This window comes from Panthera leo, chromosome B3 (genome assembly GCF_018350215.1).
Source record: "Panthera leo isolate Ple1 chromosome B3, P.leo_Ple1_pat1.1, whole genome shotgun sequence".
In the NCBI taxonomy this organism is placed as follows: Eukaryota; Metazoa; Chordata; class Mammalia; order Carnivora; family Felidae; genus Panthera; species Panthera leo.
In genome coordinates, this window is record NC_056684.1 from 120,348,736 (window position 1) to 120,362,185 (window position 13,450).

The window sequence follows — 13,450 nt, forward strand, 5'->3', positions numbered from 1 at the left end:
TATGGCTGGAACATTTGAAAAGACTCCTCTGTAACCAAATGTGACAGAAAGAGTTGGTTGGGCAATATATATACATATATGTACATATACATATACATATACATATACATGTATACATATCATGAGATATATTCCTTTTTTCATTTTCTAACATTTACTTATTTTGTTTCTTTTTTTTTTTTAACATTTATTTATTTTTGAGAGACAGAGACAGAGCATGAGTGGGGGAGGGACGGAAAGGGAGACACAGAATCCGAAGCAGGTTCCAGACTCTAAGCTGTCAGCACAGAGCCCGACATGGGGCTCAAACTCACGAACGGTGAAATCATGACCTGAGCTGAAGTTGGATGCGTCACCAACTGAGCCACCCAGGTGCCCCCATGAGATACATCGTAATGGACACCCCAGAATAAGATTGTCTTAGAGATAGAATAGTCCTTCTTCGTTGATAAGGAAACCTAGGACCAGAGTTGATAAGTAATTGCCTGAGTTCAGCAAATTGGGGCAGATCTGGGACCCATGTTTCCTGGTTTCTAATCGGGCACACCCTGCAGTACAACTCTACGGACCAGAAATCTGGGAATTCAGTTCTTCCTTGATAGGCAGTTAAAGTCACGTTCTTGGCAGCAAAAGAAAAAGGGGCATTAGTAGATACAGACTCTAGAGGCCACAGGGTTAACTTCTCTATTCTCCAATGTGGGTATGGCCAGTGCTGGTCCTCAGAGTGAGTGAGACACCAGAGGGGGTCACATGGAACTTGCCAGAAATTTCTTCAATGCAGCCAGAGAAGTTGCTTTTACTTACTTACTTACTTACTTACTTATTTATTTGTTTGCAGGAGGTGATTCAAGGTCCCATGACCCTACCCTAAGCAAAGTATGCACTACCATAGAGTAGGCGTCTACAAATTGACTCCACAAACATGGGAGAGACTGGTTTGGCTATATTCTTCTGGCATCCCCAAAAGGCAGGGGCGTCTGTGAGAACCAAGTTGAGCTTTCCGCAGATCTTAGTTCTGTTTGTCAGCTCGGTTACGTTCTACCTTACCCCCCATCCAGCTGCAAAGCAGAGCCCAGTGTCTTGACCGGACCTCTTGCTCTGTTGGCAGAGCTGGGACCGGGTGCTTTACGCCACGTGTGGTGCCCTAAAATCTCTAGGTCTCACCAGACTTTCCAGACTTACAGTCACGGATGTCTTTACCTGAAACGTGGCTGACAGTGACTTTTCTGGGTTCTATTTCCTCTGTTCCTGTGCACAGCCTGCTTCCATGTGCCCATCTGAAGAGGCAGAATAGGAGAATGGAAGCGAAAGCCTGGTGCCATGCGTGCACACGTGCTTTATATGAGGCGCATTGTATTAACCTTCCTCCAGGAACACCCACGGAGAGAAAGCTCCGTCAGCACTGTGTCATGCTATAGTCAGTTTAGGGGAATGTGATTAATAATAAATCATCCAACGTCAACCACTGACAAAAGTAAAAGAGAGCTAAATCTCCCTGAAATCATTATAGAGATCAAGGTATTTATTCTGTAGCTCCTTGGATTCTGTCCCGGTTGAATACAGGAGACAGGATCGGGATAGGACAAAACTAATCGCATTTAGTTTTGTGAGACCGTGGGAGAAGTGTCGGCAAGCAGTGTTCCAGCTTTCAGGGAGGGGCATGGGGACTTCACGCAATTGTGAGGGGAGCAGACAAATAAGGAATCAAAGGGCCCGAATGCAGCAGACAGGCCGTGTTGCTGAGAACTACTGCCGGAGGGAGCTTGTAGACAGCTCAGATTTTTATTTGACTAGAAAGAAATAGAGGCTCAGTTTTCTAGGAGGTCTGTCTCAAAAGATGGGACTGTATACATAGGCATCATGTTCCCTGCATGTACAAAGACAGGTAGAGTCGTGGAGTTGTTCCAGACCGTCTTTGTGACCCAAACACAGCAAGTTGCGCCCTGGGATAGCTGTAGACTGTTCTCCCAGAGAGATGGCCAGGGTGCAGACCTGACAGCCAGGTGTTGCTTAGGGGAGATGGGAAGGGACAGGCATGTTTATGCTCGGAGGTTGGACTTAGCTCCCCTCTTAGCCCTCAGCTGGAGAAGTCTTTTCTTTCTGACGTATCACACATGGAAATGTGTTTCTAAAGAAGGATTAGGTAGGGGCACCTGGGTGGCTCAGTCGGTTGGGCGTCCGACTTCGGCTCAGGTCATGATCTCGCGGTCTGTGAGTTCGAGCCCCACATCGGGCTCTGTGCTGACGGCTCAGAGCCTGGAGCCTGTTTCAGATTCTGTGTCTCCCTCTTTCTCTGACCCTCCCCTGTTCATGCTCTCTGTCTCAAAAATAAATAAATGTTAAAAAAAAAACTAAAAAAAAAATAGAAGGATTAGGTATAGTAGAAATCTAGGGGAAAGGTAACGGGGGCCTGACTCTCTTACCCCAGTAAGAGATGAACCTGATATGGCCAAATGGTAGATCTTACTCTGTAGCTTTATGTTCTGCCAGCTTTCTCAAAGTTCACAGATGTTGGGGTGTGTGTGTGTGTGTGTGTGTGTGTGTCTGTCTGTTCGCCTATATATACACACACAGGAGGACACACACTGGGAATGTGATTCCTGAGTCCATAAGTGTGGTTGACGGACTAAGTTTACCTAAAAGACCCTTTAAGAGAAAGCTCTTGAAAGATGATTACAGAATTGAGACACCATCATTTAAAAGTGCCCGAGGCAAACGCCTTTGAAAATTGCAGCAGCGGAGGGACAGAGAAAGAACCACGCAGCCCTTGATTGTTGCGCTGTTCCCTCAGGACCCGTTCTCCCCCTCCCCCTCTGTTTCTCATCTGATAAGAGAGAGAGCAGCACTAAGACTCCTCATCTATCTTATGAAAATCCGATTCGGAATGGCTGTGATCAAAACCAGCTGGCTGTCACCAGCAGTGGCCTCGCGCGGAGGGAACCGCTCAGAAGCGTTCCGTATGTGGGAGTGTCACGGGTGGCACCGATCAAAGTGGCATTTTTTTAATAAATATATATAAGGAAAAACACAAAACCTAAGGATTTAGAATAAAAGCAGTGTAGTTTGTCTTGTTTTTTTTCAATGTAACACGAAGAGGATGAAATAGAATCAGATATGCCTGGTTTCTAACGTCCCTACTTCCACGGGCGGCTCTGAGAAGGCGCTCTGTGTCACGTTAACACTGTATCACTCATCTTGGGCCTTACTGAAGAGAGTGGAAAGTTCCTCAGTTTCCATTCCTTCCAGCCACTTTTTCCTCGTCGCTTTTAAAGTCCTTTACCCCTCCTTGTCCTTAGCACATCTCTACAGATCAAAGCTGGAAGCGCCAGCGACCTCCGAAAGCTAACAGAGTGGCAGGGAGCGTTCCTGTTCATCGTCCTCCGTTTCCTTCAACTGTCAGTGACCGGTGGGTGTGATGTTCCCTGGAGGCCACCTCGGCAGGTGGCAGCGGGGTCCTCCCCGTGTCGGGCTCCTGGGCTGAATGGTATCTTTCTCCATAGAGAACTCTTGTGCTCACGAGCGCTACCTTTGAATTGCTGGGAAGACTCGATCTTGTAAGCACACCATGGACTTGGGTGGGGGGATGCGGCCAATCTCATTCTGGGGTGTTGCGTTCATGGCTCCTTGCGAAATGTGCAACCATCCCGCTGTGGGTACCGGAACACAGCTCCAGAGGTCCGGCCCTCACACACCACGACGTACCACGAGCCGCGTTGCCACTCTTAGCGAAGCGCCCCCTCTGCCCGCGATCCGGCCAGCACCACGGCAAGCTGGGGCCCGGTTTCTCTTGGAAACTAAAGTCAGTCCCAGCCTTCGTCGTCAAACCGTCGTCCGCCGGGAGAGCCACCACAGCTTGGGGGGCCGTGAGGAACAATCGGCTATTTTGATCTTCGTGAGGTCTGTGATCTCCTTGCCCGGCGACATGAAGAGAGATGCGGTTTGGCAGGAACGTGGAGGCATTTCAGGACCTCAGCACCTCAGGACCTCAGGCTCCATCACACGCTTCCCCGGGGACCTGCTCGTGCACAGCGCCAGAGTAGACATTGGCTCTGCCGTGTATTTCTCGGCGTTTTAGGTGTGGGTCTCTAGCGAACGTCCCAGTCTCCCGACTCTTTTCTGCCGTGTCCATTGCCTCTCTCCTCCCCTGCCAGTAACGAGTCCGGGCCGGGCCAGCTTCGATCAGATGAAGTCACAGGGGAAAGGTCTTCATAAAGCGGACCTGTGGGGACCCGCAGACCTGTTTTTGTCCCTCGAACCCTGAGTTGGGGAGTGCGGGGGACCGACGGTTGCAGGGCCCAGGCTCGCTCAGGAGCTCCTCTGAGACCGTCTCTTTCTCTTGTTCCTTCTGGTGTTTGAAGCCTGTTGCCTACTGCTTTCCCCTTTTCTTCTCCCTTTTAAAAAATTCCCCATTTTTTCACTTAGAAAAAAATTATTTATACGATTGAGATCCACTAATTAAAGCCATTTTCTGGTATTTGGTTACTGGAGCGTTTGATGTCTCTCTGACAAGACCATGAAATGCACAGAGTGTCCACAGGGACAGAATTTGCTGAACACGGCTCTTTGTAAATGAGGGGACACAGTGTCGCAGCAGCTCATGAATATGGAACGCCCATGATGCCACCTCAGTGGACTTGGGAACACAGATGAATCCTGTCATGTGCTAAATGAGACCAATTTCTTTCACTTAACTTCATCTTCAATCAGACCTTCTTCCATTTGCCTGTTTAAAATTCCCCATACGTGATGCAGAAGGTAACAGCATTCAGTAAAACAAAGTTTTGCAGCTGCAGAGAAAAATTATAATGATCTCTGGCTTCAAGTTGCCATCTCCCGAAAACATGGGCATTGTTTCACTTAAGAGCTCTGCTGAGGTCTTTTGACTTTGGGCACAGAATTAGGGGCTGTGTGGACCACTGTCTCTGCGGTGTCCTTAAGCATTATGTCCAGATCCCCCTCGTGTGGATTAGATATTGAGGTTGGCTATGGACGGTGGACGTGAGCCATGAAGAGCCTTTGGGTGCTCTGTGGTGGCCAGTGCGCCGAGTGGGAGAGCAGCTCGGGGAAGAGATTGCATGTAACCAAGCAGGGCCTTTGCCAGAGGGAGCTCAGTTAGTGGATGGCCGAGAGGGACGGATGTCATCAGAAGGCACCCGGCGGAACCTGGCAAGGTAGGCCAACCACTTATATCATTTACTAAGATGTCAAGATGAGAAGGTGCTAGAGAGTAGAAGAGACTTTAATGGAGCTCTCCAGAAACGCCTGTGGATGCGACCAGGAAATCCCATTCAGAAATCTCCAAACAAGGAAATCGGCAAAAACCTCAAGGGACACAGAGAACAGGGGCTCCAGGGTGGGACCCAGGGTCTGGATTAGGGGGTCCCCTTTGTTCTCTTCTTCTTGCAGGACTTAGCTTTATATCCCAGGTTAAGAGTCGGAGTCATGCTCAGGGTGTATGCTGCGTGCTGAGTCCAGTCTTCGAAAATCACTTTCTGTTCTAGTACCAAAACAGGCCAACGACACCGGGGTTTGAACGCGGGCCATCTCGCACACAATGCATCGCAGAGATCTGGAGCCAGCTTTATTGGACGAGGCAGGCTGCCTTCTTACTGTCAGGCCACAGGGGCTGAAAAGGAGCCCTCTGGGACTTCACTGGGTAGTTAGCTTTTTAGTGTGTGCGTGTGATGATATTACCCATAACGAATGTATTTCGGGGCAAATGGCAGCTTCTCACATCTTTGAAACCAGTTGCAATCGATCCTGCTGGTGTTCCCACATGTTTCTATTATTTATTTAAGCACCCCTCGTTTCTGTGGTTTCATCCGGTAGTTGGTTTGTTGGGTAGATCTGTTGGCAGACGGGTGTTCTGGATCGTAATGAGTTGCCCATTTGGCAGTCTGTCTCTTTGAAGTAACTTCTTACGATTGTTGCTATGCACTGACAGACCTTTACTGGGGGCTTCCAGAAGGTGGAGCGATACAGGGGAGCACTCCAGAAGTCCAAACAGAAAGAAACACGGGTTAGTGAAGAGCAGTGTGACCCAGCCTCGGGATGGGAGCCCTGTGGTCCATACTGCCAAAATATGAGTGAGTCTTCCTCTGTAACTTTGTGCCCACTTATCCGTTGTTTCCTGTGCAGACACAGGTCCTTCCCAGGCAGGCCTTGCAGCTGTCAAGTGAGGCAGAACCTTTGCTAGGATGTTATCGAATCCAGGAAGTATCCAAGGATTGTGTCCGTGTTGTGTATAGACAACTATGGACTCGGTAGCACTTATAGCATAATTGGAACGAAACAGATCAACGTGGCTCGTCCCTGTGTGTGACTTTCAGATGGGAGGAGAATCTATTGATTGGGTTCTGTTCGGTTGTCCCTTGGTTTGCTAGTCCTTGGGAATGCAGAAGTGACTGGGAACTGCTCTCTGCCCTCTGCTAGCAGGGGATCTAGGGGGCAGACCCAGGGCAAATTTCCTGTACTCTGCCCACACAGTGGCCGCTACCTGTTGGATTCCAAGGTGAGTCACAAAAGAAAGGATTTTACATTTTCCTGATTCTGCTTGTATTACTATTTTTTTTTAAGGTGTGGTCCCTCCCTCTGCCACTTTGCCATGCTTCATCAATCTTGGTTTTCCTGTCATGTGCCCTAGAAGGTCTTGTGTATAGCAGACACCCAGTCCATGTTTCCTGGCTGGCCGATGCAGGTCCTTCCTCACCTGCCACCAGGCACCCTCTCTCCTCCCCCACCCCCCCAACCCCCGCCCCATCACTCTCCCCTGGCCCCTGGGCCGCCGACATTGGCCTTTTTCCAGTTTCTTCAGTGCTGGGAGATGCTTCTCACCTCACAGTGCCTTTGCACCTGCCGTCCCTGCCTGCTTTAATCCTGTCTGTCCTTCGGCTTTGAGCTGTGTCGTCCCTCATTTAGAGACCTTCCCCAACTCCCCACCCCACCTTCCAAAGTTCTAAATGAGATCTCTGAACCAGATTAAATGCATTATGGAGCACCCATTCAATAGAATCCTAGGTGGCCATTTAAAAGAATAAGATGTACAGTACATTTATTGACAAGGGGAGAGAAAGCAAATTGCAGAACCATGCATGTGTAAAGTGATCCTGTTCACAAACATTTTTTAAAGGACATACGTGTTGCGGTAGGTACACATTCTTTTCAGTAAATACAAGAAATTGTTAATAGCACCTCTAGGGAGACAGACTGGGGCTCACATAAGAATAGGAAGTTTTTCATTTTAACCTTTTCTGGAGCATTTGAATTGTTACCACACGTGATATTTTACATTCGAAGAATAAGACAATTCGTTGTTTCGGCCCTGGTACTTTCCGGCGCTCCACGAAGACAAGGACTGTCTTTTATTTGCTGTTGTTACTGGCACCGCGTGGCATTGCACCTTTCAGATGCTCAGTGTTCCTTGGATGAATGAACGAATAAACAAGCAAATGCGGTTTCCCCACGTGCGGCTAACCAGGTGACACGTAGGGAGACCAGCAGGTTGAACAGGCAGGAGAGATGGCTAACAGAAGAGGTGGGGAGCAAGGGCAAAGAGCAAAGAGAACCCGTTCGGTCGAAGGAGTCGGAGCTGGGAAAGAGAAGCACGTGATGGTGGCCTGTGTCCGGGTGGCGGTCCGTGTGAGGTCATAGCCCTCCTGCCTTGCTCCCCTTTTCTGAGACTGTTTGAGGTGCTCAGTCACCTCCATGGGGCCAGTTTAGTAAGACACGGGCCGCAGGGAGGAGTCCCCAGGGCTCCGGTGTCACTGCGCTCTTTCCATTCTGTTCCATTTGGCCTTGCTGAGGCAGTGGTGAGTTGGGGCATATGGCGAGGGAGAGACTTAGCTTATTTGTGGTGATGGGAATCAGGAGAAATACCAGAACAGAGGTCGTTGAATCTTTAGAGTAAAAGCTGTCCAGACTCCGCTCTACGAGTGCCTTTGAAGGCACTGTTCATTTGCAAAGAGAGCACGAGTGGGCGAGGATGAGCTCATGGGTTGCAGTCGGACAGAGCCGGAAACCTGGCGCTGTCCGTTGTTGATGATCTCAGCTCACGCCAGCTGCTGAATCTTGCTGAGCCTCACTGTTCTCGCCTGCAAAATGGGCAAGAGCAAATGAGATGCTGAAGGTAGAGCATATAGTTTCTCTGCAGGCTCAACACTTTATCTGTTAAGTGAATAAGAATAGCTCTAGAATCTTTATTATGCACGGAGCAGAGTTTGGCATTTTGTATGGTTAGTATTTTGTAAAGATGATGCCATTTAATGCTTGTAACAACCGTATGCGGTAGGTGAAATTCCCCCTTCTACAGATGAAACCACTGAGGCACGGAGAGGATAGTCACACAGCTGGTAGGTGGGGAAGCCAGGATTGGAAGCCACCCATCCTGCCTCCGGAGCCTGCGTCTTAACCACGGGATGGACGTCCTGCCCATATACTTAACCCACTCACTGTTTCTGTTCACGTTCTTCTTGCTTTTAGCAGCGCAGAAGAACAGGAGAATAAAGTCAATAGAACCATTACATTTTTTCAAAATAGCGGTAGCTTTTCAGCAGCGCTAGAGCAGACCCCCTGTATTCCTCTTACCGTCTCTGTTAAAAATCACGCGCTTTCTATTTCATTTTATTAGAAATTTGTTTTCTATTTGAGCACAGTTGACATACAGTGTTACATTAGTAACGTTCCAAGAGTCACGCTTGGGGTCCTGAACCAGACTGGGTCACCGGTCCAGACGTGCAGGCCAAGCGGCCATGACCGAGCATTCCCGGTATATACTTTTGTGATGAAGCGGATTTCGCAAGTCCGTTTTCTGAAACCTTCTAGGGGAAGACGAGGTGGGAAGGAGCAAGGCCGAACAAGTTACGTATACATGAAAGCTTGTCTGTGAGAGTAAGTCAGGAACTGTAAAACTGTGAAGTTCTTTGAAGTTTGCCCCAAACCGGCTCCACGGCCACCTGTTCCACGGGGGCCGGGAGTTGGACGGCCCGACTCTGCTGCGATGGCTCAAGCTGTCACCGCACCGGAATGGTCCAGCTTGCCTCAGCCTGGCTGTCATCGCTGGCTCTGTCCCACTCAGGCGGTTCACCGGGTTCTGTTGGGCACCGGGCTTCCAATTAGAGAGAAATCCCACTGTGTGGCCGGCCTCACCAGTGCCACTCTGAGAGGCCCCTTTGCCAAGGCCCGGGCTGACCTCTGATCTGTCACAGATGGGCCAGCCCCACACTCCTTTGTGCGCATTTGGAGGAGGGGGGCGGGGACGAGGAGGGAAGCCCGTGAGGAGTCGGAGTGGACATTGGGCAGAAGTGCAGTTCCTCAGAGCCGGGAGGAGCGGGGCGGAGTTGACAGGACCCAAATGCTAACGCTGTGGAGGGAGAGGGGACTCGGGGAAGACCCCGTCCTGAGCCCTAAGCCCAGCGTGGGGCCTTCTCTTGCCACCTTCTGAATATTCATCTCAGGCTGGACTCCACACCGAGGCGAGCCGGGGGCAGCTAACTGGCTCGCTCTAACACTGTCACAGTGCTGATGGCGCGTGGCACAGCCAGCTTCCTCCCTGCCCCGCCGCTCGGCCCGGGCTCAGGGACGGTGCTGTCAGCGGCTCTCACCGTGGACGGCATTAATCACGCAGAGCGAGAGTGAACAAGAAGGCAAAATTCCTATTAGCATAAGAGGTAGAATCTTAGAGGACTCCACGTCTAATTCTTCAGCAGGACGGAGAGACAGAATCTAAGCCCTCCACAGCTGCTTTCTGGACAGAGGACTTGCCGGACGTGGGTCGTTATTTTGGGGGTGGTGTGCGAGTGTTCTTTATTTCCCCTCTCAGCCATTCCTTTTCTTAAGCCCTTTTGATTCTTTTAATCACTGCCTTTAACTCTCGGTCTTATTTTCTGTGTCTCCGTCTCTCCCTTGCCTACCTCCTCCCTCTCTTTCCAGGTACGGCATCTGTAGCTCTGCGGTCGGAGGCCGTAATAAAGACACCAGGCTCGGAGTTGACATTTATATACTGAGGCTTAGCTGGACCAGAGCAGTTGCAAAGTCTGAATAATGAATAGTCTGAAAGTGGCAGAAGGGTCTTCCCAGCTGTTCTTGGAATGACTCTGCATGTCTTTTAAAAATTAAATTGGGGGCGCCTGAGTGGCTCGGTCGGTAAGCGTCCGGCTTCGGCTCAGGTCGTGATCTCACAGATCGTGGGTTCGAGCCCCGCGTCGGGCTCTGCTCTGACAGCTCGGAGCCTGGAGCCTGCTTCGGATTCTGTGTCTCCCTCTCTCTCTGCCCCTTCCCAACTCATGCTCTGTCTCTCTCAACAATAAATAAACATTAAAAAAATTTTTTTTAACGAAATAAAATTGAATTTAGTCCATGGAAGCAAAAACAAAGAGTTTCTTCACTACTCAGTCTTCACTGGGCTTTTCCTCCTGATGTTTGTGGTTGGATTGGGAATTCTAGGATGCTTTCTCTCCACTTGGCCTTTTTTTCTGCCCCCTCTCTTTTTTTACTCTGACCAGTTGAAACAAAGAAAACCCCTCAACCAGTCAGTGATGCTCATTTGGAAAAGGAAATACTTCTTTAGGGCGTTAGGTTGTCCCCGTGACAAGAGGGGCTGTTTTGGGGAAGTCACCACTTGCTTCTCTGCTTCTCTCGGCCTCTCTGCTCGCGTTACTCTGTTGGACTAATGAACGAGATGTCCCCTCCTGTGTCTGGATGTCTGTCTCACATGTACAGTTTGAAGAAGGGAAATCTCCATGACCCGGCAAGAGACGTGTCATCTTTAAAATCGGCATTCTTTATTATATCAGACCTGGCAAGACTGAGCCCAGGGACACCGCTGGGGAACCACTTCATCTCATTAGGTGTGAAATGTCCTTCAGAGTCAGGCTCAGGGCCATGACGGCCGTGATGATTGCAGGGATTACGACGAGCTAATGCACCGGTGGACCTCGGTCATGAGGTGGCTCGTTCACCGGCTCCTCCAATGTAAACTTCCCCAAGTACAGTTGGGGACTCTCTTCCCATTTCTTTACATTTCTCATTGGGAGGGCCACTCCAAGGGCTCCTAACCTGGAGCGTACAGGTTTCTTTGGATCACCAAAGAAATCTTAGGAAAAAGTACAGAATCCTGAGCCCCGCCCAGGAGGTTCTAATCCAGCAGGTGGCTGGGGTAATGCCTGGGATTCGGAAACGGTTGCAGCCCACCTTTGGTTTCAGGCACACCTCTAGTTCAGTACTGCAGCCCTAGATGGGGACCCTGGAGGCCAGAGACTGTGTCTGAGTATCTGTCCTACCCCCCCCCTCCCCCGCTGGCACGTTGAAGGTGGTAAATACACGGAGAAGCGGGCGAGATCCCTCCCTATTCACGCTGCCGACAGTGCTTTCTCCTCCTCTCGTTGCAGATATTCCTGTTATTCCGGATCTGGAAGAAGTACAGGAAGAAGACTTCGCTTTGCAGGTGGCAGCCCCCCCCAGGTACGTTACATTAGGTGTGGAGTTGGCGGGAGGCGGAGAGCATGTGAATTGAACACATGCCGAATACCGCGTACAGCGGGGCTGCTCCCCCCACCCCCCCAGTGGAGACAGGAAGTTGCTGGTGATGGGTTCCTGCCCGGGTTCCCGTGTTACTAGGCATATTCTTCCCACTTTGGTCCTTCCTCGCTGCTCAGGAGGCTCTGGGGATGGTGGCCCGGCAGCCCGCCTGGAACCCGTCCTGCCTGGGATTCCTCCTCACCTTCTCTCTTTCCTGCAGCATCCAGGTCAACCGGGTGATGACCTACCGTGACCTGGACAATGACCTCATGAAGTACTCAGCCTTTCAGACCTTGGTGAGTGCGGCAGCTTTTGTGCAGAGGGGCGGGCTCCGGGCCTCATCTCCTCCGCGGGTCTCTGGGGCCGCCTGGCGACAGTCCCTTTGCAGGAGGCATTCCCCTCGGGTATTACGGCATCCCTGGGCCCCACCTGTCCCAGTGTGTCCCGGGGCCAGGCTCCCACCTGCTTCCATGGGGCCCCCGGGATCAGGAGGTACCACGGCCCTATAGATCCGGCGCTGTCACGCCCTGCCCTCTTGGTGTTGACCTTCCTGCAAAGAATGTCCAACCTGTAGGATGCTGTGGCATTCCCTCATTCCTCAGTGGCTATGAGGTCCACTCACAGTTTTCCTCTTTTTAAGGCATTTCTGCAGGTCTCGGTTTGGGAAGTTCCACCACACACAACCTGACCATCCTCACTTTGCAAGACATAGGTGTCCAGAGTGCCCCACCCTCCCCCCCCCAGCCCCGGGGAAACACAAGCTGGTTTGTTTGCTTGCTCGTTTGTTTGCATCCTTGCATCCACAGGATGGAGAGATTGACCTGAAGCTCCTCACCAAAGTCCTGGCTCCAGAGCACGAAGTCCGAGAGGTCAGTAGCAGCAGAAGCTCTTCCTGTGGGCTGCGTCATCCCTGCGACCAGCCGGCTCCCCAGCGTGAGCTCTGCCTCCCCAAGGCCGAAGGGTGGGGGAGGTCGGCTGTGACCGCGGGGAAAGGCCTTCTGCCTTCATCTTACCCAGCGCCGCCTCTCCGGGCAGGATGACGTCAGCTGGGACTGGGACCGTCTGTACACCGAGGTGTCCTCAGAGCTCCTCACCGAATGGGACCTGCTGCAGGTGGAGAAGGAGGACCCCGTGGGACAGCCCACGCACACCTGAGCCCTTGGCGGTCGGCAGACTCCTGTCCCCGTACAGAGTAATTTCTGCTTCGGACTTGAAAAAACGCGATAAGCCTACAGCTGAAGAAGCTTGCCGGTAGCTTAGCATTTTTGTATGGAATATTTTGTAATAAAAATGCTTATTTTCAGTAGACCATGTTGGATCATTCAGGTGTAATAAATTGCTTTATGCTGTGGCCATCTCTTCCTTTTCTTTCCAGCAGCCTCTTGGAAAGATTCGTCAAGAGTGAAGGAGGGCAGCTTTTAAACAGTCTGACGGGTTTGCTCCCTGCTGTTGAAGAGCATGAGGGAAAGCTAGACTCAGGGGGAGAGGAATGGCGCCCCTTCTAGAAAGTGTTCGGTTCACAGAGGCCACAGCATTTCCCGGGAGCACCTGTCTGCTTGGAAGCACCTGGAAGCAGGGGTATGGGAGGCTGCAAGCCGCTACCTGCCGGGGTCCGGTGGGGGGGCCTGGCAGGACGCCTTTCTTACTGCGGACGTTCAGTTACGTTAGTGAAATTTTACTGTCTCCTTCATGCTGTCGGGCAGCTTAGCTGAGGAGACGGCAAAAAGTGGGCGCGCTAAGGCGACCCATTCCTCACAGCGGGACTTGGGAGCTATTCTCACAGCACCCCCTTTCTCCTTTCTTCTTGCAGCCCATGCCCAGGGCTCCCCAGGCATGCCCTTCCTTTCCGCCACGGGCTCCCAGAGCCTCGATGCTAGCTCTCATTAGAAGCGGCCGGCTTGCCCGCTCCGAGCATCCCACAGAATGCTCTCTCTCG

The 13,450-nt window shown here is 51.2% G+C and overlaps 1 protein-coding gene across 2 annotated transcripts in view; it reads left to right on the forward strand.

Annotated features, from left to right (window-relative positions):
• IFT43 (intraflagellar transport 43) overlaps positions 1–12,865 on the forward strand; it is an 80,787-nt gene extending 67,922 nt beyond the window's left edge. The window contains exons 6-9 of one of the 2 annotated variants that reach the window (XM_042943860.1): positions 11,385–11,457; positions 11,735–11,810; positions 12,321–12,383; positions 12,550–12,865. In XM_042943860.1, coding sequence (XP_042799794.1) covers positions 11,385–11,457; positions 11,735–11,810; positions 12,321–12,383; positions 12,550–12,669 — 332 coding nt within the window. In that variant the 3' untranslated portion in view covers positions 12,670–12,865. Of the gene's footprint in view, positions 1–11,384; positions 11,458–11,734; positions 11,811–12,320; positions 12,448–12,549 lie in introns of both variants that reach the window. The other variant, XM_042943861.1, reaches the window with a different exon arrangement.
• Positions 12,866–13,450: the final 585 nt, after the last annotated feature.